Below are 25951 nucleotides of genomic sequence, written 5' to 3'. Positions count from 1 at the left end.
ATGGCAGCCATGTTTCCTCGTTCCCCGCTCCTGCTTCAGGGCAAACCAGAAATGCCCCCGCGATTTGCAGTCTTCGGAGGTGACTGGCAGATCCCCCTGCGGCTCCCCTCCCTCCAGGAGTCCGAGCCGGGGGCCCCCATTCACACGGGAGACCCCCAAGGATCGAAGAAGATGTGAACGGCTTGGGAGTGTCCCCGAGATGCGTCCACTCACAGCGCCAACGCCCGTAGGAGATCGGTGCTCTTGATGTTAAATTTTCTTAGTCCAAGATGAGTTTCATTTGTCAACCTAGCCTGACAACATACATTCTTCTGTTAACTAGGCGTCTGCCCAGGGCCGGCTCACCTCCAGATCTAATCCACCGTCGAAGATGGCAACTTTCCTATGCAAAGGCCTGGCGGAAGAGCTCCGTCTTGCAGGCCCTGCGGGACTGCGCCAGGTCCTGCAGGGCCCGAACCTGCCCTGGGAGCTCATTCCACCAGACAGGAGCCGCCGTCGAAAAAGCCCTAGCCCTGGTTGCAGCCAGCTTGATGTCCTTGGGGCCGGGAACCACCAATAGGTGCTGCGACCCCGACCGTAGAGCTCTTGGGGGAACATATGGAGAAAGGCGGTCCCTTGGATACGTAGATTTTATTAGAATGTAAGAAAGGCCTGCTATATAGAAGGCTTCCCCCTTGTAGGTCTGATATTGTTAGCAGACAACATAATAGGTAGTTCTTAAGGGCAAAACCTTGCAATGTCTGGGTCAGATAAGATTTTAGTCTCATATCAGTAAAAAATACTTTTGTTTGGGATCTTGCTCTGGAGCCCTCCTGCCTGAGCCAAGACAAAAAGGTGCGAGCCAGAGGCTAAAAACCTGTGAGCCAGCTCACACTCACTCAGCTTGGAGGGGACACTGCTTACGACTATAGACATTTTTTTGGAAGCCTGTCCACAGACTCAGCATCTGAAGCAGAATCCAAGCGTGATGTCCAGCAGTGAAGCCTTTGGATTTCGAGGCCGGGTACCGCTCTCCGTGAATAGCAAGAGGCGGAACAAATCATTTAAAAATAAGCAACGATATGCAAAATTGCTTAATTCGTATGCAAATTTCTCGGTTGGTTTTTGTTTGTTTTTACTAAACTCTGCATTTCTTTGGGCAGGATCTCTCTCTGTCTCTCACACGCAGCCCTGAATGCGGCATCCGGCCACCGAATTAATCGCATTGCATTTTTCTCCCCCCACCTTCCAAGGTCATTCAGAGAGTCCAATCTCATCGTGGGGAAGCAGGGAAGAGGCAACAACTGGGCCTACGGTAAGAGTCCACAAGTTCTCATCATGGTGATAGGTCCAGAGGAGTCAGCCGTGTGAGTCTGTTGCTGCAAAATAGTAAAAAGCCCAGCAGCAAACTTCATTGTAGCATAAGCTGTCAAGAAATGCAGCCAGTTTGGTGTCGTGGTTAAGTGCGCGGACTCTAATCTGGGAGAACCGGGTTTGATTCCCCACTCCTCCACTTGCACCTGCTGGATGACCTTGGGCAAGCCGTAGTTCTGTCAGAGCTGTTCTTGAAAAAGAGCAGTTTCTGTCAGAGCTCTCTGAGCCCCACCTACCTCCCAGGGTGTCTGTTGTGGGGAGGGGAAGGGAAAGGAGTTTGTAAGCCCCTCTGAGATTCCTTTGGGTGGTGAAGGGCGGGGGATAAATCCAATCTCCTCCTCCTCTTCTTCTTCGTCAGATGCACCTGACGAAGAGAACTGTTAGCTGTTGTAGATTTTCCGGGTTGTGTGGCCGTGGTCTTGGCATTGTAGGGCCTGACATTTCGCCAGCAGCTGTGACTGGCATCCTCAGAGGTATCACACAGAAAGGTGGAGGACTCTCTGTGCCATGGTGAGAAGAAAAATGGTAGGCAGGTAATTTCTATCTACTCAGGAAGGTGGGGTAGGGCTGAGTCATTATTTGGTAGGAATTCCCCAGGCTGTGACATGCTAACGGAGGAGCTTTCTTGAGGAGGTTCTTTTGCATATCAATGGGCTGTTGAAATTCTAATCTTATCTGTATTATTATTAGCATTATTAGTATTATTATTGATGATGATGATGATGATGATACCCCACGAATGGTCTCAGGGCGGCTTACAAACAGGGCACCAAGTGCCAATACATAAAAACAACAATTTTACCGTATAAAGTGCTCAGTACTAATTGTCTTCAATGTGGGCAAGGTGGTGTCCTTAAGATATTACACCATCCCAGTTCAGCGGTACCGATTTGCCATCCTGCAGTAGTTTGATCTTCATAAGGGCCATCCTCGTTGTTACTAAGGATCATTGATGGTGGTGGCAGTGGCGACTCCTACTTGAAAGCCTGGCGGAAGAGCTCCGTCTCGCAGGCCCTGTGGAACTGCACAAGATCCCGCAGGGCCCTGATCTCCTCCGGGAGCTCATTCCACCAGTAAGGAGGCACCCCTGAAAAGGCCCTGTCCCTGGTTGCAGCAAGCCGGACCTCCCTGGGGCCTGGAATCATTAACCGGTGTTAATCTGTAGTGCTATTGTCAGATGTAGAGCCTTTTATTATAAGACGTAGAGCGCTGTGTTTCTCAAAAGCTTATGCTACAATGAAATTTGTTAGTCTTAAAAGTAGAGATGTAAAATTTCCGGAAATTTTGAAGCTCGGAAAAAAACCCGTTTTTTCCCGGGGAAAAGCGGAAATTTTCGGAAAAAGAAAAATTGAAAAAAATGCTACATTAGCATTTCTTTTGTCTTTTCTAGATTGAAAGTCATTCTGTTACTTTAGGAACATAAAATATGACTATGGACATTTTTACTTGGCATAAATTATCACAACTAGCATATTAAAAATATAGTGTATCCAAACAATTATTACAGAATACCCACCCACATGCAAAAACAAAACTGAAACCTTTTTATTTTCTTCTGACAATCGCACCTCCTAAAGGAAGAAATGCATCTTGTTCTTGCATTGGAGGGTTCAGTTTGTAACCTAGGACTTGCTTGTCCTCAGTGCACAGAAATTAGATCAATCTGATACCACATATATATATATATATTAGAAATGATTTGGAAAATATTTGAACACCTTGTCTTAAAATATTTTATTCATCATGTTAAAATAAAACGTTCCATAATCAATTTTTTTTTTTTCAATTTTTCCAATTTTTCGGAAAAAACCAAAAAGGCTTCAGGAAAAAAACTGAGAAAAAACGTTTTCCCCCCGAATTTTTCCGTTTTTTTTCCGGGCCTTCACATCTCTACTTAAAAGTGCTACTGGGCTTTTTACTGAGTTCTCAGCAGGCACGGTCCCCACGTCTGCATCGGGTGTCTGGGCGGAACGAGGCCCCTGGCTTCGATCCATCGCGGAGACTTGCTGGATCCACACTTGGGTGGCGGCCGCCGTTCAGCAAAAAGAAACGGGAGAGGGAGCAGGTTGCTGGAGGTTCGACAGGTGCCGTTTTGCATCCATTCAGTCTGTAAGGTGTTCCTTTGGAAAAGCCGTGTTGAATGTTTGGGAGGGGTGACAGCTCGGCAGCAGAGCCTCTGCTTGGCGTGCAGGAGGTCTCCAGTTCAGTTCCCAGCATCTCCAAGTTGAAAAGGACCAGGAAGCAGGAGACATGAAAGACCTGGACATGAGACCCTGGAGAGCTGCTGCCGGTCTGAGTAGACTGTTGCGCAGTGCGTTTGAAGCAACTTTCCAGCACCACCAGCCACCAGGACTTTTCCAGCCACTCCAGCACTCACCAGCATTCACTGCAGAGAAGGTTCTGTATAGCACACCAGGACAGTCCTGTGGTAAACTATATACAGATTTCTTTACAATATATATACTCCACTGACAAACTGCTCCGCCAAACACCATATCCAAAGAGAAGAAGATACAGAGCATGTCCTTGTCCACTTTTATACATAGAGTGTCCAATCACCTTCGTGCTGAGTCATGATGACTGGCCACATTCCTTAGCTGGTCTGAACCGGTCAGAACTTGTTATCAGCAGCTTGCCTGCTGTCACTTAGATCCTTATGATCTGACTGCTGGATATTAACAACCAACATAGGCAAGACTGACCTAGATGGACTGTAAGGGTCTGAGTCAGCAGAAGGCAGCTTCATAGGTTCCGATTCAGTACACAGCAGCTTCACGTGAGGGGCCGTGGCTGAGTGGTGGAGCAACTGCTTGGCATGCAGAAGGTCCCAGGTTCAGTCCCCAGCATCTCTGGTGATGGGGAAGACCCTCCGCCTGAGACCCTGGAGAGCCGCTGCCAGTCAGAGTAGACAATACTGACCTTGATGGACCAAGGGTCTGATTCAGTATAAGACAGCTTCATGTATTCATCGAAGAGCCCTTGTTTTGCACGCAGAAGGTCCCAGGTCAGTCCCTGGCAGCATCTCCAGTTGAAAAGGACCAGGCGGTAGGTGATGGGGAAGACCTCTGCCTGAGACCCTGGAGAGCCGCTGCCAGTCAGAGTAGACAATACTGACCTTGATGGACCAAGGGTCTGATTCAGTATAAGACAGCTTCATGTATTCATCGAAGAGCCCTTGTTTTGCACGCAGAAGGTCCCAGGTCAGTCCCTGGCAGCATCTCCAGTTGAAAAGGACCAGGCGGTAGGTGATGGGGAAGACCTCTGCCTGAGACCCTGGAGAGCCGCTGCCAGTCAGAGTAGACAATACTGACCTTGATGGACCAAGGGTCTGATTCAGTATAAGACAGCTTCATGTATTCATCGAAGAGCCCTTGTTTTGCACGCAGAAGGTCCCAGGTCAGTCCCTGGCAGCATCTCCAGTTGAAAAGGACCAGGCGGTAGGTGATGGGAAAGGCCTCTGCCTGAGGTCCTGGGCTGCCACTGCCAGTCTGAGTAGAGAATATTGACCTAGACTGACCAGTGGCGTGATTCAGTAGAAGACAGCTTTGTGTGTTCATTGTGATGAACACCTGGAAACAGGCACACACGATCGGCACGAAGAGGTAAGAAGCTCCTTTGCGTTTGTTCAGATCTTAGATTTCCAGAGACATTTGGAATGGAACGTAGCGCAAACCCGGGACCAGAAAGCATTCCCTCCTCACTTCCTGCCGGAGCAAACGCCCCAAAATAATCCCGCGTTGTGTGAGACAGGAGACGTGCCTGCAGACGAATTGCAGCCGTGTGCGAAGGCCGGAGGGGATCTGCCGTCGTCCTAACCGGGCCCGCGTCTGCTTTGCGCTTTGCAGGGTATCATGGCGTCCGTTCCGAGGGGGAGCAGAGCTTGTTCCACAGGACGATGGAGAGCCTGAGGAGGGAGGTGGAGCGCAGGGACTACTATGGCGGGACGGTCCTCTTTCACAGCCTCAGCGGCGGGACCGGAGCAGGTGAGTCCAGCCCGGGAGTCAGTGGACGGTACTTCTTCTTCTTCAGCCAGAGCGCCCCCCCCTCTCTCTCGAGGGCTTCCTCCTAGCCGTGGTCACCAACGCTCCCTCTAAGCTGTGTGGAGCTCATTCCACCAGTAAGGAGGCACCCCTGAAAAGGCCCTGTCCCTGGTTGCAGCAAGCCGGACCTCCCTGGGGCCTGGAATCATTAACCGGTGTTAATCTGTAGTGCTATTGTCAGATGTAGAGCCTTTTATTATATGACGTAGAGAGCTGTGTTTCTCAAAAGCTTATGCTACAATGAAGTTTGTTAGTCTTAAAAGTGCTACTGGGCTTTTTACTGAGTTCTCAGCGGGCACGGTCCTCCCGTCTGCATCGGGTGTCTGGGCAGAATGAGGCCCCCGGCTTCGATCCATTGCGGAGACTCGCTGGATCCACACTTGGATGGTGGCCGCCGTTCCGCAAAAAGAAACGGGAGAGTGAGCAGGTTGCTAGAGGTTCGACTGGTGCCATTTTGCATCCATTCAGTCAGTAAGGTGTTCCTTTGGAAAAGCCGTGTTGAATGTTTGGGAGGGGTTACAGCACAGCAGCAGAGCCTCTGCTTGGCGTACAGAAGGTCTCGAGTTCAGTTCCCAGCATCTCCGAGTTGAAAAGGACCAGGAAGTAGGAAACGGGAAAGACCTCAACCTGAGACCCTGGAGAGCTGCCACCAGTCTGAGTAGACAAGACTGGATGGACCGTACGGGTCTGAGTCAGCAGAAGGCAGCTTCATAGGTGTTAGCAGGCCTACTGTATTCAGTAGTCAAGGTTAGGTCTGGGAACAGGGTGGGTGGGGGAGAATGTGAGCCCCCCCACTCCCCCCTGCACCAGAGCATGCAATTCACACTTTATCTCGCAATGGTTTTAGTGTTTAAAGGTAAAGGGTTTCCCTTGCTCGAAAGCCAGTCGAGTCCGACTCTAGGGTTGTGGTGCTCATCTCCATTTCCAAGCCAAAGAGCCAGCGCTGTCTGAAGACATTTCCGTGGTCATGTGGCCGGCATGACTAGACACTGAGGCGCACGGAACGCTGTTACCTTCCCACCGAAGCGGTACCTATTTATCTACTTGCAATTTCTTGCTTTCGAACTGCTAGGTTGGCAGGAGCTGGAACTAGAGATGGGAGCTCACTCCGTCATGCGGCACACTCGGGTCTCGAACTGCTGAACTACCGACCTTCCACAGCCTGCAGTTCAGCGTCTTAACCACTCGAGCCACCACAGCTTTAGTGTTTAGACCTGTGTATTTTTGCAAATATTTATTTTTTCCATAGGCTGTAGTGAAATGTAGTATATACTAGAATTTGGGCTGTGGTTAAGTGGCGGAGCCTCTCCTTGGCACGCAGAAGGTCCCCGGGGTTCAGTCCCCGGCATCTCTAGTTAGAAGGACCTGGCAGTCGGTGATGTGAAAGTCCTCTGCCTGAGAGGTCCCTGGAGAGCTGCTGCCCGTCTGAGTGGACAATACTGACCTTGATAGACTGAGGGTCTGATTCAGTAAGAGGCAGTTCCATGTGTTCGTGGCTTATGCTGTCTGGGAGGAGCTTGTGGCTCAGGGGTAGAGCATCCAGAAGATCCCCGGTTCAATCCCCGGCAGCATCTCCAGTTAGTCAGTCGCCGGGTGATGTGAAAGACCCCTGCCTGAGAGGTCCCTAGAGAGCTGCTGCCAGTCAGAGTAGACAGTGGTAACCTTGACAGGCCAAGGCTCCGATTCAGTACACAGCAGCTTCACGTGAGGGGCCGTGGCACAGTGGCAGAGCCTCTGCTTGGCATGCAGAAGGTCCCAGGTTCAGTCCCCAGCATCTCTGGTTAAAAAAGGGCCGGGCAGTAGATGATGGGAAAGACCCTCTGCCTGAGACCCCGGAGAGTGACTGCCAGTCTGAGTAGACAATACTGACCTCGATGGACCAAAGGTCTGATTCAGTGTAAGAGAGCTTCATGTATTCGTTAAAGAGCCTTTGTTTTGCACGCAGAAGGCCCCAGGTTCAATCCCCGGCAGCATCTCCAGTGAAAAGGACCAGGCAGGAGGTGATGGGAAAGACCCTCTGCCTGAGACCCCGGAGAGCCGCTGCCAGTCTGAGTAGACAACATTGATCCTTAGGGACCAATGGCCTGACTCAGTAGAAGGCAGTTTAATGCGTGTTCATGTCTTATGCTTTGTGGGAGGGGCTGTGGCTCAGTGGCAGAGCATCCGCTTGGCATGCAGAAGGTCCCAGGTTCAATCCCCGGCATCTCCAGGTAAAAGGACCAGGCAGTAGGTGATGGGAAAGAATTCTGCCTGAGACCCTGGAGAGCTATAAAGAGGGGCTGTGGCTCAGTGGCAGAGCATCCGATTGGCATGCAGAAGGTCGCAGGTTCAATCCCCGGCATCTCCAGGTAAAAGGACCAGGCAGGAGGTGATGGGAAAGACCTCCGCCTGAGACCCTGGAGAGCTGTAAAGAGGAGATGTGGCTCAGGGGCATAGCATCTGCTCGGCATGCAGGAGGTCTCAGCTTCAATCTCCGGGATCTCCAGTTGTAAAGGACCAGGCAGGAGGTGATGGGAAAGGCCTCTGCCTGAGGTCCTGGGGTGCCACTGCCAGTCTGAGTAGAGAATATTGACCTAGACGGACCAGTGGCGTGATTCAGTAGAAGACAGCTTTGTGTCTTCATTGTGATGAGCACATGGAAACAGGCACACACGATCGGGACGAAGAGGTAAGAAGCTCCTTTGCGCTTGTTCAAATCTTAGATTTTCAGAGGCATTCGGAATGGAGTGTCGTGCAAACTCGGGACCAGAAAGCATTCCCTCCTCACTTCCTGCCAGAGCAAACGCCACAAAATAATTCCGTGTTGTGTGAAACAGAAGACATGCCTGCAGACAAGTTGCAGCTGCGTGCGAAGGCTGGCGGGGATCTGCCGTTGTCCTAACCGGGCCCGCGTCTGCTTTGCGCTTTGCAGGGTATCATGGCGTCCGTTCCGAGGGGGAGCAGAGCTTGTTCCACAGGACGATGGAGAGCCTGAGGAGGGAGGTGGAGCGCAGGGACTACTATGGCGGGGCGGTCCTCTTTCCCAGCAGCGGCGGGACCGGAGCAGGTGAGTCCTGCCCCGGAGTCAGGGGACTGTACGTCTTCTTCTTCAGCCAGAGCGCCCCCCCCCCCTCTCTCGAGGGCTTCCTCCTAGCAGTTGTCACCAATGCTCCCTCTAGCTGCAGGGGGCGCTCACATCTGGGAAGCAGCACTCGGTTGCAGCAACACGGCGCACTCAGTGTCTGCCCGGGGGCTGGAACCCCCCCCCCCGTTCCAGCAGCTGCTGCCATTCACAGGAGCGAACGCCTCACACCCCACTCGGAGCTCTTTTCGTAGTGCCGTCTGTCATGGGGCGGGCAGCAGAGGATCAAATCAGACTGATAAGTTTGTCGTGGGCTTTTCTCCTGTAGGCTTCACTTCCCGCTTGTGCGAAGCCATCCGGGACGAGTACCCCCCAGGACACATCCTGGCTGTCTCGGTAGCGCCTCACCAAGCCGGCGAGAGTCCTCTCCAGCACTACAATGCGTTGCTCTGCCTTTCCTGGCTCCAGAGGTGAATAAAGAGAGGGTGATTCTTCTAACAGCCAACGGTTTGGGGAGCCGGGGTGGTAGAGTGGCTCGTGTTTCTGGACTGAGGTCCAAGAGACCCAGATTAAAATCCTCCCCTCAGCCCCAGAGCTGACTGGGCGCACTTGGGCCAGTTATCCTCTTGCAAATGGTACGACCTCATTTGGAGTACTGTGTGCAGTTCTGGTCACCACACCTCAAAAAGGATATTATAGCATTGGGAAAAGTGCAGAGAAGGGCAACTAGGACGATAAAAGGGTTGGAACACTTTCCCTTTGAAGAAAGGTTAAAGCGATTCGGGCTCTTTAGCTTGGAGAAACAACGGCTGAGGGGTGACGTGATCGAGGTTTACAAGATTATGCCTGGGATAGAGCAGGTCGAGAAAGAGGTACTTTTCTCCCTTTCTCACAATACAAGAACTCGTGGGCACTCCATGAAATTGCTGAGTGGTCGGGTTGGAACGGATAAAAGGGAATCTTTTTTCACCCAAAGAGTGATGAACACATGGAATTCACGGCCACAGGAGGTGGTGGCAGCTACAAGCATGGACGGCTTCAAGAGGGAACTGCATAAAGATATGGAGCAGAGGTCCATCAGTGGCTCTTAGCCACAAGTTATAGATAGGAAGTCTCAGTCTACGGCCAGGGATGCTCTGTATTCTTGGTGCTTTGGGGGGGGGGCAACAGTGGGAGGGCTTCTGGTGTCCTGGCCCCACTGCTGGACCTCCTGAGGGCACCTGGTGTTTTTGGCCACTGTGTGACAAGAGTGTTGGGCTGGATGGGCCATTGGCCTGATCAAACACTGGCTTCCCTTATGTTTTTATGGATAAACATATGGAGCAGAGGTCCATCCGTGGCTACTAGCCACAAGGCATAGATAGGAACTCTCAGTCTGGGGCAAGGGATGCTCTGCATTCTTGGTGCTGGGGGGGGGGCAACAGTGGGAGGGCTTCTGGTGTCCTGGCCCCACTGCTGGACCTCCTGAGGGCACCTGGTGTTTTTGGCCACTGTGTGACAAGAGTGTTGGGCTGGATGGGCCATTGGCCTGATCCAGCATTGGCTTCTCTTATGTTCTTATGCTGCCTAAGCTACCTCACAGGGTTGTTGTGAAGGTGATAATCTTGTGCTGTTCAGGGAAGGGCCATTTTGGAGGTGGCCCTGCAGTTATGTTCAACAGGAAGCCCCCTATTTCCTTCCTCTCCCTCCAGGACCTGATCGTATAGCTTTAGGCACCAGCTCCCTCCCCCCCTTGGGGGCTTTTTAAGTGAACATTTAAGCTATTTTTTGCTGTGGATTAGTGTCTTGATTTCGTCTTTGTTAATTATTTGGCAAGCTGCAGCCAAAGGCCTCGTAGAGAGAAGTCAAGCTGCTCCACCCATAATGCAGTGGGCTGTGTTTGCACCTGCCCAGGTATGCAGACGGCATCCTCCTGTTCCATAACGATGAGCTGCTGAAGCGCGCGGCATCCCTGCAGGAGAAGGTCGCCGCCGAAGGCGAGCAGCAGGTCTCCCTCTCCGCCATGAACGCATACGTCGCTTCTTGCCTCGCGGGGCTTCTCTACCCACTCCGGATTTTCACAGCACAAAGGTGAGCCCGAGCCGGATCCTGGAAAACGAGTCCTTCTGTCACACCTCTGTCATTAATAGCCGTTTTCAAGAGCAGACCGAGAGAACAGAAGTACAGTATTGGTGCTCAGTTTTGGGCACGACAGTTTAAGAGGGATAGAGACAAGCCGGAACGCGTCCAGAGGAGGGCGAAGAAGATGATGAGGGGTCTGGAGCAATGCTCCCTGTAAGCTGTGGAGTCTTGTGAGCAAAAATTCTACTCTGTGAGCTCCTGGCAATAAAGGTGTGAGCGAGCGATTGGGCTGCTGCATGAATTACTTTGCTCTGGAGCCCTCCTTCCTGGGCAGAGACAAAAATCTGTGAGCCGGAAGCTAAAAAACTGTGAGCTGGCTCACTCTGACTCAGCTTAGAGGGAACACTGGTCTTGAGATGCTCTCCCACTGAGCGATGGTCCTTCCAAAAAATGTAAGACATGAATCCAAGTCTTACGAGGAAAGGCTGAAGGAGCTGGGTATGTTTAGCCCGGGGTAGAGACGATGGAGAGGGGCTATGAGAACCATCCTCAAGTACTTGAAGGGCTGCCATCTAGAGGAGGGGGCGGAGTTGTTTTCTGTTGCCTCAGAAGGTCAGACCAGAACCAATGGGTTGAAATTAAATCAGAAGCGTTTTCGGCTAAACATTGGGAAGAACTGCCTGACAGTTAGGGCGGCTGCTCAGTGGAACAGGCTTCCTCGGGAGGTGGTGGGCTCTCCTTCTCTGGAGGTTTTCAAACAGGCTAGATGACCACCTGACAGCCATGCGGATTCTGTGAACTTGGGCGGATCATGAGAGGGAGGGCAGGAAGGGTTGCAGCCTCAGTGCTTAGTTCTCGTGGCCCTTTCTTACACGCCCAGGGAAATGCCAATTGCCACGTTGGGGGTCAGGAAGCAATCCTGAGGTTTTTTTGTCATCTTCTGGGCATGGACCAGCGGTCACTGCGGGTGTGGAGGTATTTGTGAATTTCCTGCATTGTGCAGGGGGTTGGACTAGATGACCCTGGAGGTCATAAGAGCTAAGAAAGTAGTCCAGTACTGGATAAGGCCAAGGGCCCATCCAGTCCAACACTCTGTCTCACACAGTGGCCAGAAGTACCATCAGGAGGTCCAGCGGTGGGGCGAGGGCATTAGAGGTCCTCCCACTGTTGCCCCTCCCCAAGCACCAAGAAGACAGAGCATCACTTGCCCCAGAGCCCCTATCTATACCTTGTGGCTAATAGCCACCGATGGACGTCTGGGTGACTCAGAACTGCGCCTTTTGGTCATGTGATGTCTTGTCCTGTGTGTTCCGTGGGTCCCATGGTGCCACCTTGGGGGTTCAATTTGGGGCCCAGGGAGGAGGAAAATTGAGCACTGGCGGTAGAAGGCTCTGTGCTTACTGGCACTTCCATGATTTTACACGTTGTGATTTTTACCTGTTTAAATATTCTGCTTTAACGACTCCGTTCTTTTAAACACACGTGTGTCTATCTATACCTTTTCTGTGAGCCGCCCTGAGCCTCTTTTTTGTCTCTTTTGCACCCCTGTTGCTTTTGCAGTGGGATTAGCCTGGGCACGGAACCGTGGGAGCTCCTGAGAGCCACCTGCCCCGTGCCGGCCCTGAAGTTCCTGCACACAGCTCAAGCCAGCACAAGGTAAGAAAACCAGACCCGCGAGAACCTCGGTACTCCTTCGGCCTCTGGGTTCTGGCTGGCAGAGCGATCCCAGCGTCTCCTGAACTCGAGTCATTGGCAGCATTCAGATGTGACGTCAAACTCAGGTTTGGGCAGTGAACAGTAATGACAGCCAGCACGGTGTTGCGGTTAGAGTGCTGGCCTACGGTCTGGAAAACCCAGGTTCAAATCCACCCTTCTGCCACAGAAGCTCGCTGGGTGACCTCAGGCCAGTCACACGCTCAGCCTAACTTACCTCACAAGGTTGTCATGAGGATACACTGGAGGGGAGGAGGGTGACGTAAGCCCTTTTTGGATCCCCGTCAGGAATCAATTTGGGATAGAAATGAAGTAAATACAATTCAGTCTGGCTGGTCTTCCAGACGGAGGTAGCAAATCCTGGTTTGTGGATAAGCTCCAGTTTGTCTGGTCTCATAAGAGAAGCCAATGTTGGATCAGGCCAATGGCCCCTCCGGCCCAACACTCTGTGTCACACAGTGGCCAGAAATACCAGGGGCCGTCAGGAGGTCCAGCAGTGGGGCCAGGACACTAGAAGTCCCCCCCACTGTTGCCCCCCCCAGCACCAAGAAGACAGAGCATCCCTTGCCCCAGACCGAGAGTCCCTATCTATACCTTGTGGCTAATAGCCACTGATGGACCTCTGCTCCATATGCTTATCTAATTCCCTTTTGAAGCCGTCCATGCTTGTAGCTGCCACCACTTCCATTCCATGCGTTAATCACTCTTTGGGTGAAGAAGGACTTCCTTTTATCCGTTCTAACCCGACCGCTCAGCAATTTCATGGAGTGCCCATGAGTTCTTGTATTGTGAGAAAGGGAGAAAAGTACCTCTTTCTCTACCTGCTCTTTCCCATGCATAATCTTATCAACCTCAATCATGTCACCTCTCAGTTGTCGTTTCTCCAAGCTAAAGAGCCCCCAAGCATCTCCTCCCAGCAAGGAAAATGTTGTCCCTTTGCTGAGGCCGTCCCTCTGGCCAGGCAAAAGCCGGGTTGTTCAAGAAAGAGGGGGGTTTCCCCATTCAGGCAGCGCAACAAACCACAGATAGCACAAGGTGTGGTTAATAAGCCAGCTACAAACCCCAGATCTTTCCCACAGAGTAGCCGACGAGTCGGTCTGCAGTAGGACACTTAAAATCGAGTCCAGGAGCAGCTTTGAGACCAACAAGGCTTATGAGGTTTTCCAGTATCTGACGCTTTGACTCTTGAAAGTTCAGACCCCGAAAAACCTTGCTGCTGCTCTCTAAGGTGCTCCTGGCCTCGATTCAAACCCAGATTGGAAATCCTGGTTTGGTGCTTCGACAACAAACTGTAGTTGATTTGACGGTCTGCATTCAGACCTCCTTGGAATCGGCCATGGGGTTTTCTTGGCAAAAATACTGGAGTGGGTTGCCATTCCCTTCTCCAGTGCAAAGTAATAGAGGAAAACAATAGAATGGGAAGGACTAGAGTTCTCTTCCAGAAAATTGGAGAAATCAAGGGAGCGTTCCATGCAAAGCTGGCCATGATAAAGGACAAAAACGGTAGGGACCTAACAGAAGCAGAAGAGATTAGGAAAATCTGGCAAGAATACACAGAAGAACTATACAAGAAAGACCTCGATGTCCTGACATCCCCCTGCCAACAAAAGTCCACATGGTCAAAGCAATGGTATTCCCAGTAGTCATGTATGGCTGCGAGAGTTGGACTATAAGGCCGAGCGCCGAAGAATAGATTCTTTTGAGCTATGGTGCTGGAGAAGACTCTTGAGCATCCCTTGGACTGCAAGAAGATCAAATCAGTCAATCCTAAAAGAAATCAAGCCCGACTGTTCCCTTGAAGGCCAGATAATGAAACTGAAGCTCAAATACTTTGGCCACCCAATGAGAAGGGAGCACTCACTGGAGAAGAAGACCCTGATGCTGGGAAAGATTGAAGGTCAAAGAAGACCAAGACAGCAAAGGATGAGATGGTCAGACAGTGTAATAGATGCAACAAACATGAAATTGAGCAAACTCCGGAGCACGACGGAAGACGGGAGGGCCTGGCGTGATCTGGTCCATGGGGTCGCGGAGAGTCGGACTTGACTGTGCGACTGAACAACAACAAAATTCAGACCTCACAGACAGAATCCTAGAATTACAGAGATGGAAGGGTCCACCCAGGCCATCTAGTAGTCCATCCCCCTGCTCAATGCAGGATCATCCCTGACGAGTGTTCATCCAGCCGCTGCTTGAAGACTGCCAGTCAGAGGGAGCTCACCACCTCCCCAGGGAGCCGATTCCACTGCCGCACGACTCTTCCTGTAAAAAAAGGTTTTCCTAATTTCCAGCCGGCACCTCCCCGCCCTCAATTTAAACCCATTATATTGTGAGTCCTCTCCTCCGCTGCCCACAGGAACAGCTCCCCGCCCTCCTCTAAGGGACAGACCTTCAAAGACTTAAAGAGAGCCCTCCTGTCCCCCATCCGCCTCCTCTTCTCCAGACTGAATGTTCCCAAGAAGTCCCTCAGCCTTTCCTCCGAGGGCCTGATCAAACTTGGCTGAAATATCCGAATGGAGCCGTTGTCTGTCTCACTACCTCCCTCTGCAGGCCACTGCCAGTCAGACCTCCGTCATCCTCTTAAAGATGATTATTATTTACTTCTTTGACACCCCATTTCCCCCTCCAGTGGTGACCCCAAGTAGCTTACATCATTATCCTGCTCTTCTCCATTTTAACCTCACAACAGCCCTATGAGGTAGGGTAGGCTGAGAGTGTGTGACTGGTCCACGGTCACCCAGCAAGGTTCTGTGGCAGGAGTAGGGATTCGAATCAAGCTCTTCCAGATCCTACCTGGTCTGACACTCTAACCACAACACCATGCTGGCTGTACCATGCCAAAGAAATTTAGCTCTGGCACAATTATTGTGAAACTGTTACATTCAGTCTCAGGGTGGCTTACCATCTACCCTGTGAGGTAGGTGGGGCTGAGGGGGCTTTCTCAAGTACTGCCCTTGAGAGAAGAGCTCTGAGAGAACTTGTGACTCACCCAAGGTCATCCAGCAGCTGCCTGTGGAGGAGTGGGGAATCAGACCTGGTTCTCCCAGATTAGAGTCCGCTCTCCTAACCACTACACCGAACTGGCTCTCGGAGCTAAGGTTTGCTGCCCATGCGTGGTTTGTGCTGTGTGAAAGAGTGGCGAGCCTGTGCCAAGGACTTTAATGGGGGGAGCTGGGGGTAGGTCAGATGTGAGTCGGTGGCTCGGGGTGAGCTGGGGCTTTTCCCCCTGAGACTCTGGAGGACCTGATGTTGCAGGGTACAGTGGGCTGGGCTCAAGGAAGATGAAGGGAAAGCCGTCAGGCCATAGATGTGCGATGTGGCTGTGAAGAAAGCGAAGGCAGTCTTAGAATGCATTAGGAGACTCTAGAGAGAAGGAGTTTAAACTTTAAACCCCTTCTCTTTTCGCTTTCTCCGCAAGCCGGCTGGGAGCTGGGGGCGGGGCTTGCCGCCACCGCCATTTGTGCGTGCTCCTGGGCTGCCGTAGCGCTGCTCCGGCTCGCTCCGGCCCCAAATGACCCCTGGATGAGAGACCACCAAGGAAGACCAAGGTTGCTATGCAGAGGCAGGCAATGGCAAAACACATCTAACCTGACGCGGATAGTCCAGGCTAGCCTGATCTTGTCAGACCCCGGACGCTAAGCAGGGTTGTTGTTGGATGGATGACCACCAAGGAAGCACAGAGGCAGGCAATGGCAAACCTGTTCCTCTCTTGCCTCGGCAACCCAGGGGGCTGCAACTTGATGGCATTTTCTACCATCACTTGGCCCTGACTTGAATAACCCAGGCTATATGGCCGGGGGCCTGCGTACCTGAGTACCGGGGGCCTGCGTGCCTTTCCCCACATGTTCCCCAGAGAGCACTGGGGTCGGGGATCAAAACTGCCTGACTCTACCTGGTCCAAAAGACACCAGATTGGCCTCGACCAGGAACAGGGCCTTTTCAGTGGCGGCTCCACTCTGATGGAGGGACATCAGGGCCCTGCGGTGCCTTCTACAGTTCCGCAGGGCCTGTAAAACGGAGCTCTCCCACCGGGCTTTCGATTAGGAGCCGCTACTGATGAACGAGTTATAAAAAACTGATTATCACGACCCACATGTTACCAGCATTAAGAACGACCCAGATCTACCTCATCTTGCACTGACACTTTGTTGTTGCATTTTATTGTTTTAGACTGTTTTATTTGTTTTAATTCTGGCACATGTGCCCCGTTGTTAGCCACCCTGAGCCTTCGGGGAGGGTGGAATATAAATCCAAAAATAAATAAATAAACAACTGAGGATACTGGTCTAGTTATACCGGACCACCTCACGACGATGGCCATCTGCGCTTAATCTGCACGTTGTACATCATTGCTTGGAATTGTCTGTTGGATTTTATCTGTGTTTTATTGTCGTTTTAACCCACTGTACGCCCCCTTGAGCCTCCTGTCAGGCAAGGTGGGATAGCCATCGAAATAAATCTTAGAAGCCAAGTATGGCCAGCCCGGGTTGGTGCTTGGATGGGAGACGGCCAAAGAAGTCCAGGGTCACGGTGCAGAGGAAAGGCAGTGGCAAAGCACCTCCGCCGTACCTTTGTGACGGCTGAGCTTTGTGTTTCATTCCCCAGGGGAACCGTCTTCTGGGACAGCCTGGCGTCTTCCGTGACACAGTCGACTCCTCGCGAGTCTCCCTCGGGGCACCCCGTATCCTTTCGTTGCAGCCAACACTTCGCCTAATTCCGAACACTTGCTAATTCTGAAGAAGACAGACTAGGTGGGATTGCTAATTTCTGAAGAGGACAGAGTCAGGATTCAAAAGGATCTAGATAGGCTGGAGCAGGGGGTGGAGACAAATAAAATGAATATTCAGTAGAGAGAAGTGCAAAGTCCTACAGTTAGGTACAAAAAACCAAAGGCACAGATGTAGAATGGGAGGGACTTGGCTTGACAGCAGCTCATGTGAAAGGGATCTGGTTGATCACAAGCCAAACATGAGCCTGCAGTGCGATGTGGCTGCGAAGAAAGCGAATGCAATCTTCGGATGCATTAACAGAAGCATTGTGTCCAGATCAGGGGAGGTGGTGGTTCCGCTCTATTATGCTATGGTCAGGCCTCACCTGGAGTCCTGTGTCCAGTTTTGAGCACCACATTTGAGGAAGGATGTTGACAAGCTCAAGTGTGTCCAGAAGACGGCAACCAGGATGGTGAGAGAGTTGGAATCCAAGTCTTACGAGGATAGGCTGAAAGAGTTGGGTCTGTTTAGCCTGGGAAAGAGAAGGCTTAGAGGGGACATGATTGCAGTCTTCAAGTATCTGAAGGCTTGTCATGTAGAAGAGGGAGCAGATCTATTGTTTCTTGCTCCGGATTGCAAGACTAGATCTAATGGGTGGAAACAACAAGGGAGCCGATATCGGCTAAATATCAGGAGAAACTTCCTAACAGTTAGAGTGGTTGAGCAGTGGAACAGACTGCCTCAGGAGGTGGGGAATGCTCCTTCGCTGGACGCTTTCAAGCGGAGGCTGGACGACCATCTTTCGGGTATGTTGTAGGTATGTAGGGCTGTCTTTCGGCAGAGTGCAGGGGGTTGGACTAGATGACCTGCAAGGTCCCTTCCAACTCTATGATTCTGTGATTCTTCTGAGGGTAGAGTCAATCAGAAAGTTGGGCTGTGTGACTCAGGATTTTTCACTCTGCAGAGTCAGGGAGAGTTTGGAGGCCGCCCTCCCCCGGTATTGCAAGCTTGGGTGCGAGGATGACGCTTGATGCTCGGGCAAAGCCTTGTGTTCAAGCTGAGTTCGTGTGAGCTAGCTAGCTCTCAGTTTTTTTAGCCTCCGGCTCACGCATTTTTGTCTCCTTGCTTAGCTTCTGAGATCTGATGAGATTGGGCTACCCTGGCCCTGGGTGAGACAAACAGTGGTGGTTTGCCCATTGCCTGCCTCTGCGTAGCAACCCTGGGCTTCCTTGGAGGTCTCCCATCCAAGTACTAATTGGGGCCGACCCTGCTTAGCTCCCGAGACTGGGACGGCCTGGGCCATGCGGGTCAGGGCTGGCCAGTAAATACCACATAAAAACCCCACGCGGGTAGTCTGTGAATCAGACGGAGAGGCTGACCTTCCCTTCGACCCCACTTCTTCAAGAATTCCTACCCATCTGTTGATGGACCAAGGGTCAGGTCCAGTATACGGCACCGGAGGAGCGGCTGAGGCGCAGAGGCAGTGCCTCTGTGTGGAATGTGCGGAAGGTCTCAGGTTCAATCCCCGGCATCTCCGTTTAAAAGGACCAGGCAGCAGGTGATGTGAAAGACCTTTCTCTGCCTGAGGCCCTGGAGAGCAGCTGCCAGTCTGAGTAGACAAGACTGACCTTGATGATCTGATTCAGCATCATGTGTTCATGTGATGTTCCGAAGTACTCTGTGTCTAATCGTGTTAACAATAAATGTCCAGAAGAGAGAAAATCTGAGCTGGTAGCTAAAGAGTAGACAATGCCTCGGCCGGTCCCCTTGAAGTTCCCCTTTATCTTCTGCACCCCCAGCAACTCTAGCTGAGGGCATTTCAGGGACAAGGCCCAGCGCTTTGGTCCTTAACCACTTTGCCAACAGCACTGCAGCTCAGGGCTCTTGGCCGTGGCCCGCGGCCCCCAGGAGGACTGTTTCCTCGTCAGCTGCATGCCCGTGCTGAAGAAGTTGAAGCGGGCTTACCGCTGCGTGGCCTGGAATCCCTTCCCCACCACTTACTGGACAGGTTAGTGGAGCGATCCTGGGTTCTCGACCCTCTGCAGGACCGTGTCCAAGGCAGGACAAACTGTCCCTCTGACAGCAATGTGAACTTGGGCAGATCACGAGAAGGGAGGGCAGGAAGGGTTGCCTCAGTGCTTAGTTTTCGTGGCCCTTTCTTACACGCCAGGGAAATAGTGATTGTCACTTTGGGGTCCAGGGAGCCATTTTTCTCCAGGACAGTTTGGCCCCGGGGATCCTGGAGGGGTTTTTCTGCCATCTTCTGGGTGTGGAAAAGGGGTCACGGTGGGTGTGGAGGGGGAAGGTATTTGTGAATTCCCTGCATTGTGCAGGGGGTTGGACTAGATGACCCTGGGAAAGAGAAAACTTAGAAGGGGGACCTGATTGCAGTCTTAAGTATTTGAAGGGCTGTCATGTAGGAGATGGAGCAGATGTGTTCTCTCTTGCTCCGGACTGCAAGGCTAGATCTAACGGGTGGAAATGACAAGGGAGTCGATACTGGCTAAATATCAGGAGGAACTTCCTAACGGTAAGAGCGATTAAGCAGTAGAACGGACTGCCTTGGGAGGTGGTGGATGCTCCTTCGCTGGACGTTTACAAGTGGAGGCTGGACGGCCATCTTTTAGGTATGTTGTAGGCAGGGGGTTTTTGGGAGAAAAAGCCCAGCAAGAACTCATTAGCATAATAGGCCACACCCAACAGCGGAAATTCATTTGCTTATTAGGACATACCCCTGACAGCACAGCTCATTAGCATATTAGGCCATACACCCCATGTTCGCAGAAGTGTGGTCATCCAGCCACACCCACCTTTTGCTTCTTGTTCTGTTTACCTTGTTTGTTGTCCAATCCCAGGGCCTTTTTTTGCATCAGGAACACCTTTGCATGTTAGGCCACACACCCCTAATGTAGCCAATCCTAATGAGTTTCTGCTGTTGGGTGTGGTTTATTATGCTAATGAGTTCCTGCTGGGCGTGGCCAGCTTGGGAGCCAGCCGGAACTCCGTTCCTGTGCGTTCCTGCCCCAAAATAGCCCTGGTTGTAGATATGTAGAGCTGTCTTTCGGCTGTGCTCCTGCAGAGTGCAGGGGGTTGGATTAAATGACCTGCAAGGTCCCTTCCAACTCTCACATTCTACGAGTCTGTGACCCTGGAGGTCCCTTCCAACTCTGATTCTGAGTACCCTGTGCTGCCTGTCCTGCTTTCGCTGCATGCAGAGTTCATAACTATTCCCCTCTTTGCTCTTGGGTATCCTTTTTCAACATCTGCTTTCGGCCTCTCTGTACGGCCTTTTCCCTACGCTGAACACACCCTCTTCCGTTTCTCCATTTCGTACAGCACCCCTTCAGATCGCTTCGATATCGGGGCCGTTTGTCAGCATCCCCCCTGAATTTGTCTTGCCCAGAATGACTATTTTAATAAAAGACGTAGCTCTGAGTCTAGCAGAACCTTGGAGACCAACAAGATCTTGGGGGATGGAAGTTTTGGAGGGTCAAGACGAGATTGGATTTATACCGTGCCCTTCACTCGGGAGTCTCAGAGCGGCTTACAAACTCCTCTCCCTTCCCCACAACAGATACCCTGTGAGGTAGGCAGGGCTGAGAGAGCTCAGACAGAAACTGCTCTTTTTCAAGGACAGCTGTGCCAGAACTACAGCTTGCCCAAGGTCATCCAGCCAGGTGCAAGTGGAGGAGTGGGGAATCAAACCCAGTTCTCCCAGATTAGAGTCTGTGCACTTAACCACGACACCAAACTGATTGGATCTATACCCCGCCCTTCACTACCCGAAGGTGTCTCAGAGCGGCTTACAAATTCCTCTCCCTTCCCCTCCCCACAGCAGACACCCTGTGAGGTAGGTGGGGCTGAGAGAGCTCTGACAGAAACGGCTCTTTTTCAAGAACAGCTCTTGTCAGAACTACGGCTTGCCCAAGGTCATCCAGCCAGGTGCAAGTGGAGGAGTGGGGAATCAAGCCCGGTTCTCCCAGATTAGAGTCCGCGCACTTCACCACTACACCAAACTGGCTCTCACAGGAGTCTCACAGCGGCTTACAATCTCCTTTCCCTTCCCCACAACAAACACCCTGTGAGATAGGTGGGGCTGAGAGAGCTCTTTCGAGGACTGCTCTTTCCAGAACAGCTCTGAGAGAACTTGTGACTGACCCAATGTCACGCCAGCAGCTGCATGTGGAGGAGTGGGAAATCAAGCCCCGTCCTCCCAGATTTGAGTCTGCGCTCCTAACCACGACACCAGACTGTCTCAGGTTTGTGAGCGTGGACCCTCACAGCTTATCCCCTGAAAATCTTGTTGGTCTCTGAGGTGCTGCTGGACTAGAATCTAGTGGTCCTCCGGCTTTGTGCACCAGACACCGCTGACTCCCAACCATTTCCCTCTTCCTCTTTTTATCGCGACAACAACCTGGTGAGGTAGGGTAGGCTGAGAGACAGAAGGTGTGTGGTGGGGGTGGAAACTGGGTCGTGGCCACCCAGTGAGCTTAATGGCTGTGTACACATTTGCACCCAGGTCTACCAGACCCCAGTCCAGCCACTACAACTCCCTGGGTCTGCGTGAACCCTGCCTGTTCCTCATCCTCTTCCTCCCTCCTGCAGACCCAGTCAGCGTCGTGGCCAGAGGCCACGACAGCCACGCCTTGACCGTCTGCACCAACCACAGCAGCTCAGCCGACCTCCTGCGGCGGGTGGAGCAGCGAGCCCGGCTGATGTACGAGAGCAAGGCCTTCCTGCACTGGTATCTGCGGCACGGCTGCGAAGAAGGGGACTTCGAGCAGGGCTTCGAGACGCTCCGCTCCGTCGTGGAGGGATACGGCCATCTCGGGGATTGACCCGGACACCCCGGAATGTACACAGCCACACTCTGCGAGCGCACAGCCGGGAGGGGGCTCGGCCGGGAGCGGTGCTCTGCCCATGTATGCTGATCCAGCAGGGCAGCACAACGGCAAAACAGAGTCGGCTTGATGCAGCTGCTGCCCGGAGCCTAGTAAAGTGAGCAGGAGCGGGCCAAACTCTTGCGTCCTCCTTGTCCGTTTTCCTAGGGAACAAAAAAATGTGCACTGCTCAATGGGGGTTCCTTCCAAAACATTTCCCATGGAAGGGAACTTGTTTCCTCCTCCTCACTCAATCCACCCCTCTGCAGGACACTGGTCTGCTCGACGTCCTCAGAGGTAAAAGGGTAGCAGGTGGATGGGACCGATGGCTCCCTCTAAGCTGTGGAGTCCTGTGACCAAAAATCCTACTTTGGGAGCTACTGGCATGAAAGCTGTGAGCAAGTGTCACGGCTCAGGTGGGGTGTCACCTGACGCTGCCACCACTCTGGATTTAGGATCCCTTGAGAAGGCCGAGAGCCCCCTCCCAAGACCTTCAGACCTCCCTTTTGGCCGAATAACAGGCGTGAGGCCCACACAGAGTGAAACAAGGAAAAGGTTTATTTTATAGGAGGTCAAACAACAAGGTACAGAATAATAACAGTAAGTGGGTGAAAAGAAAAGAAATCAAATGCCCTAATGCGTCTAAATATACACTGTCCCTAGCTCACTATTCCAAGTGGCACTAGATGACTCACCCTTCCCTCAGGATGAGGGTCTCTTCCTGCAGCAGCCTTCCTTCTGGCTCTGCCCTCTGGGAAGAAGAACAGCTCTTCCTGCTTACCCAGATCTTTTATTCCAAGCCCTCCTCTTTTCCTATTGGTCAATTTTGGCTCCAAAACCTCTCAGGGACTTCTGGGAGTTGTAGGCCCAGCCTCACCTACTGCTAGCCAGGCTTCCTGGGCTTAGTAGGCCTCTGGTGACACAGCCCAGATCATGACAGCAAGCGATTTGGCTGCCGCATAAATCAGTTTACTCTGAAGCCCTCCTTCCTGAGCTGAGACAAAAAACATGCGAACTGGAGGCTAAAAAACTGTGCGCTAGCTCTCACTGACTCAGCTTAGAGGGAACAATGGCTGGAATCCCAGTTATGTGGGGTTGTCACGGCCAGAGATGAACAGAGGTGGTTTGCCCTGGTCCAATGCTCCCCTCTAAGCTGCGGAGTCTTGTGAGCAAAAATTCCGCTTTGTGAGCTACTGGCCTTAAAGTTGTGAGCCAGCGATTTGGCTACTGCATAAATCAGTTTGCTCTGGAGCCCTCCTTCCTGAGCAAAGGCAAAAATGTGTGAGCCGGAGGCTAAGAAACTCTGAGCTAGCTCACACTGACTCAGCTTATAAGGGAATCACTGGATGGGACTGAGCAACTGGAACCCCCCCCCCCCCCCCGGGAGGGCAGGTGGGGAAAGGGCGAGGGCTGGTCTTGTTGCTGGCCAGACCGTGGGAGCGCCTTCCACAAAGGTCCTGCAGATCCAACGCCAGCGGAGCACCTTCAAAAGGCACGTTCGGTCTCCCTGCAGACCCTTCAGTGGCCTCAGAAGAGGGGCTGAGGGTTACCTTAAGAACAACAGCTGGGCCACAGAGTAGATTTACAAGAGAGGCCACTTGTCTCTACTGCTGCCACCGCAATGACAGACATCTCTCCGCCACACCAGTCCGGGAGGGCCGGGGGCATGCCTCGAGGCCAGGTGCTGGCGCTTCCAAGCAAGAAGGGATAATAATAATAATAATAATAATCTTTCAATTTATTGATCGCTCAATCCTGCAGAGCTTGCTGGCTCTAAGCGATTTACAGTTACTCGTGTTTCACGAGGGACTAACAGTGCTTTGTGGGGTAAGGGAGGACAACATATACATGATCTTAATTGCACACATTCACAGCCGACGAGGGTTCCGTTCAGATGCAGATGAGACGTGATCCGGAACGGCATTTTTCCTCGGCCGAGTCTGATGGCGTCGGTTTTTCTCCAGACTCCTTGCGTTGTAGCGCCACACTGCCATCGCCTGGCCGGACGGCCCATTACAGGCTTTTCTTTACGCCAGAGATCTCTCTAGGCTTTCCATCATGCGAGCTGAACTTCCGTTCGCCGGCTAACACCGCTCCACCCCACGGTGGGGGGGGTTTTCAGTGTGCCCACTCTCTCTAAGGAGTGGTACCCATTTTATCTACTCGCCGAAGCTTTCAAACCGCTGGGTAGATGGCGAGCTGGGGACAAGGCTGGTAGCTCCCACCAGCGCAGGGCTAGAACTGACAGCAAGCCTGTTCAGCTCAGATGTTACTATGTTAACCAGAGGATAAATCCTCTGTGCCACTGCTCCCTTCTGCCCTGGAAGCAACCAGAAATGTTGTCTGGTCATCCGCCTGCTCCCCCAACCCCACTCATTTAGGAGGAGGAGATTGGATTTATACCCAAAGGAGTCTCGGAGCGGCTTACAATCTCCTTCCCCTCCCCCACAACAGACACCCTGTGAGGAAGGCGGGGCCGAGAGAGCTCTCTCGAGAACTGCTCATGAGAGAACAGCTCTGAAAGAACTTGTGACTGACCCAAGGTCACACCAGCAGCTGCATGTGAAGGAGGAGTGGGGAATCAAACCCGGTTCTCTCAGATTAGAGCCTGCACCCCTAGCCACTACACTAGACTGGTGTATTCAAGGTGGCTGCCGGTAGGGATCCTCCCACAACTAAATGCAAAGGCTTCCTCCGGCTTTTGTCATCTTTCCTTGCGACCTGGGAAACTGGCAGCAGCGGCAGATGCTCCGGTTACTCAGAGGCTCTCAGCAGGACTGGAAGGGACTTCCTCTGCCAAGGTCTCGGGAGCACGGCGAGAGAGAGTCATTCCACAGCAGATTCATCATCTCCAAGTCACCAGCTTTCATTAGAGTTGCCGACGTTTAATACGCTGCAAAACCCATCTCCCTTTCAGTGGAGAACCCTGGTTTTGCTTCGTTGCCTGTAGGACACGTCCTTTTTTAGGAATCGCTTCGTGAAGTTAAACAAATTTAGAGTCTAGAGGCACCTTTAGGACCGGCAAAGGTTACTCAAGGTATGAGCTTGCGTGTGCAAAGCATACTTTGCTCTGGTTAGACCTCACCTAGAGTATTGTGTTCAGTTTTGGGCACCACAATTTAAGAAGGATGCAGACAAGCTGGAACGTGTCCAGAGGAGGGCAACGAAGATGGTGAGGGGTCTGGAGACCAAGTCCTATGAGGAAAGGCTGAAGGAGCTGGGTATGTTGAGCCCGGAGAGGAGATGACTGAGAGGTGAGACTGATCAAGAGAGAGATCTTGGAGTTGTAGTGGATAACTCACTGAAAATGTCGAGACAGTGTGTGACTGCAATAAAGAAGGCCAATGCTATGCTGGGGATTATTAGGAAGGGTATTGAAAACAGATCAGCCAATATAATAATGCCCCTATATAAATCAATGGTGAGACCTCATTTGGAATACTGTGTGCAGTTCTGGGCACCACACCTTAAAAAAGATATTATAGCTTTGGAAAAAGTGCAGAAAAGGGCAACTCAAATGATAAAAGGGTTGGAACACTTTCCCTATGAGGAAAGGTTAAAGCGCTTAGGGCTCTTTAGCTTGGAGAAAAGACGACTGAGGGGTGACATGATCGAGGTTTATAAGATTATGCATGGGAAAGAGCAGGTAGAGAAAGAGGTACTTTTCTCCCTTTCTCACAATACAAGAACTCGTGGGCACTCCATGAAACTGCAGAGCGGTCGGGTTAGAACGGATAAAAGGAAGTACTTCTTCACCCAAAGAGTGATTAACACATGGAATTCACTGCCACAGGAAGTGGTGGCGGCTACAAGCATGGACGGCTTCAAAAGGGAATTAGATAAGCATATGGAGCAGAGGTCCATCAGTGGCTATTAGCCACAAGGTATAGCTAGGGGCTCTGGGGCAAGTGATGCTCTGTCTTCTTGGTGCTTGGGGGGGGGGTCAACAGTGGGAGGGCTTCTAATGTCCTGGCCCCACTGCTGGACCTCCTGATGGCACTGGTATTTCTGGCCACTGTGTGACACAGAGTGTTGGACTGGATGGGCCTTTGGCCTGATCCAACATTGGCGTCTCTTATGTTCTTATGTTCTTAAATGTAGGAGCAGGACCAGGGTACTTTAATCCATCAGGGA

At 52.0% G+C, this 25951-nt stretch overlaps 1 protein-coding gene across 1 annotated transcript; it reads left to right on the top strand.

The window, feature by feature from the left end:
• On the top strand, window positions 1-21991 carry LOC107119762 (tubulin delta chain-like). The gene is made up of 9 exons (XM_015422345.1): window positions 1-173; window positions 1233-1294; window positions 5199-5336; window positions 8783-8924; window positions 10348-10524; window positions 12076-12171; window positions 16834-16909; window positions 18804-18945; window positions 21543-21991. The coding sequence occupies exons 1-9, from the start codon at window positions 1-3 to the stop codon at window positions 21773-21775; spliced, it is 1239 nt and encodes a 412-aa protein (XP_015277831.1). The 3' UTR covers window positions 21776-21991.
• Window positions 21992-25951: the final 3960 nt, after the last annotated feature.

The sequence above is a fragment of the Gekko japonicus genome, unplaced genomic scaffold (genome assembly GCF_001447785.1).
Source record: "Gekko japonicus isolate JY-2015 unplaced genomic scaffold, Gekko_japonicus_V1.1 scaffold915, whole genome shotgun sequence".
Classification (NCBI taxonomy): domain Eukaryota; kingdom Metazoa; phylum Chordata; class Lepidosauria; order Squamata; family Gekkonidae; genus Gekko; species Gekko japonicus.
The sequence above is the reverse complement of the archived record's forward strand: the minus strand, read 5'-3'. Positions and strand labels throughout refer to the sequence as shown.

Excerpts from the sequence above, each read along its gene's own strand:
- LOC107119762 (XM_015422345.1), top strand. The coding sequence starts at position 1 with ATGGCAGCCATGTTTCCTCGTTCCCCGCTCCTGCTTCAGGGCAAACCA. Across the intron at positions 16,910-18,803 it reads AGTCTCCCTCGGGGCACCCC|CACTGCAGCTCAGGGCTCTT; the intron begins GTATCCTTTCGT and ends CTTTGCCAACAG. Across the intron at positions 18,946-21,542 it reads CCCCACCACTTACTGGACAG|ACCCAGTCAGCGTCGTGGCC; the intron begins GTTAGTGGAGCG and ends TCCCTCCTGCAG.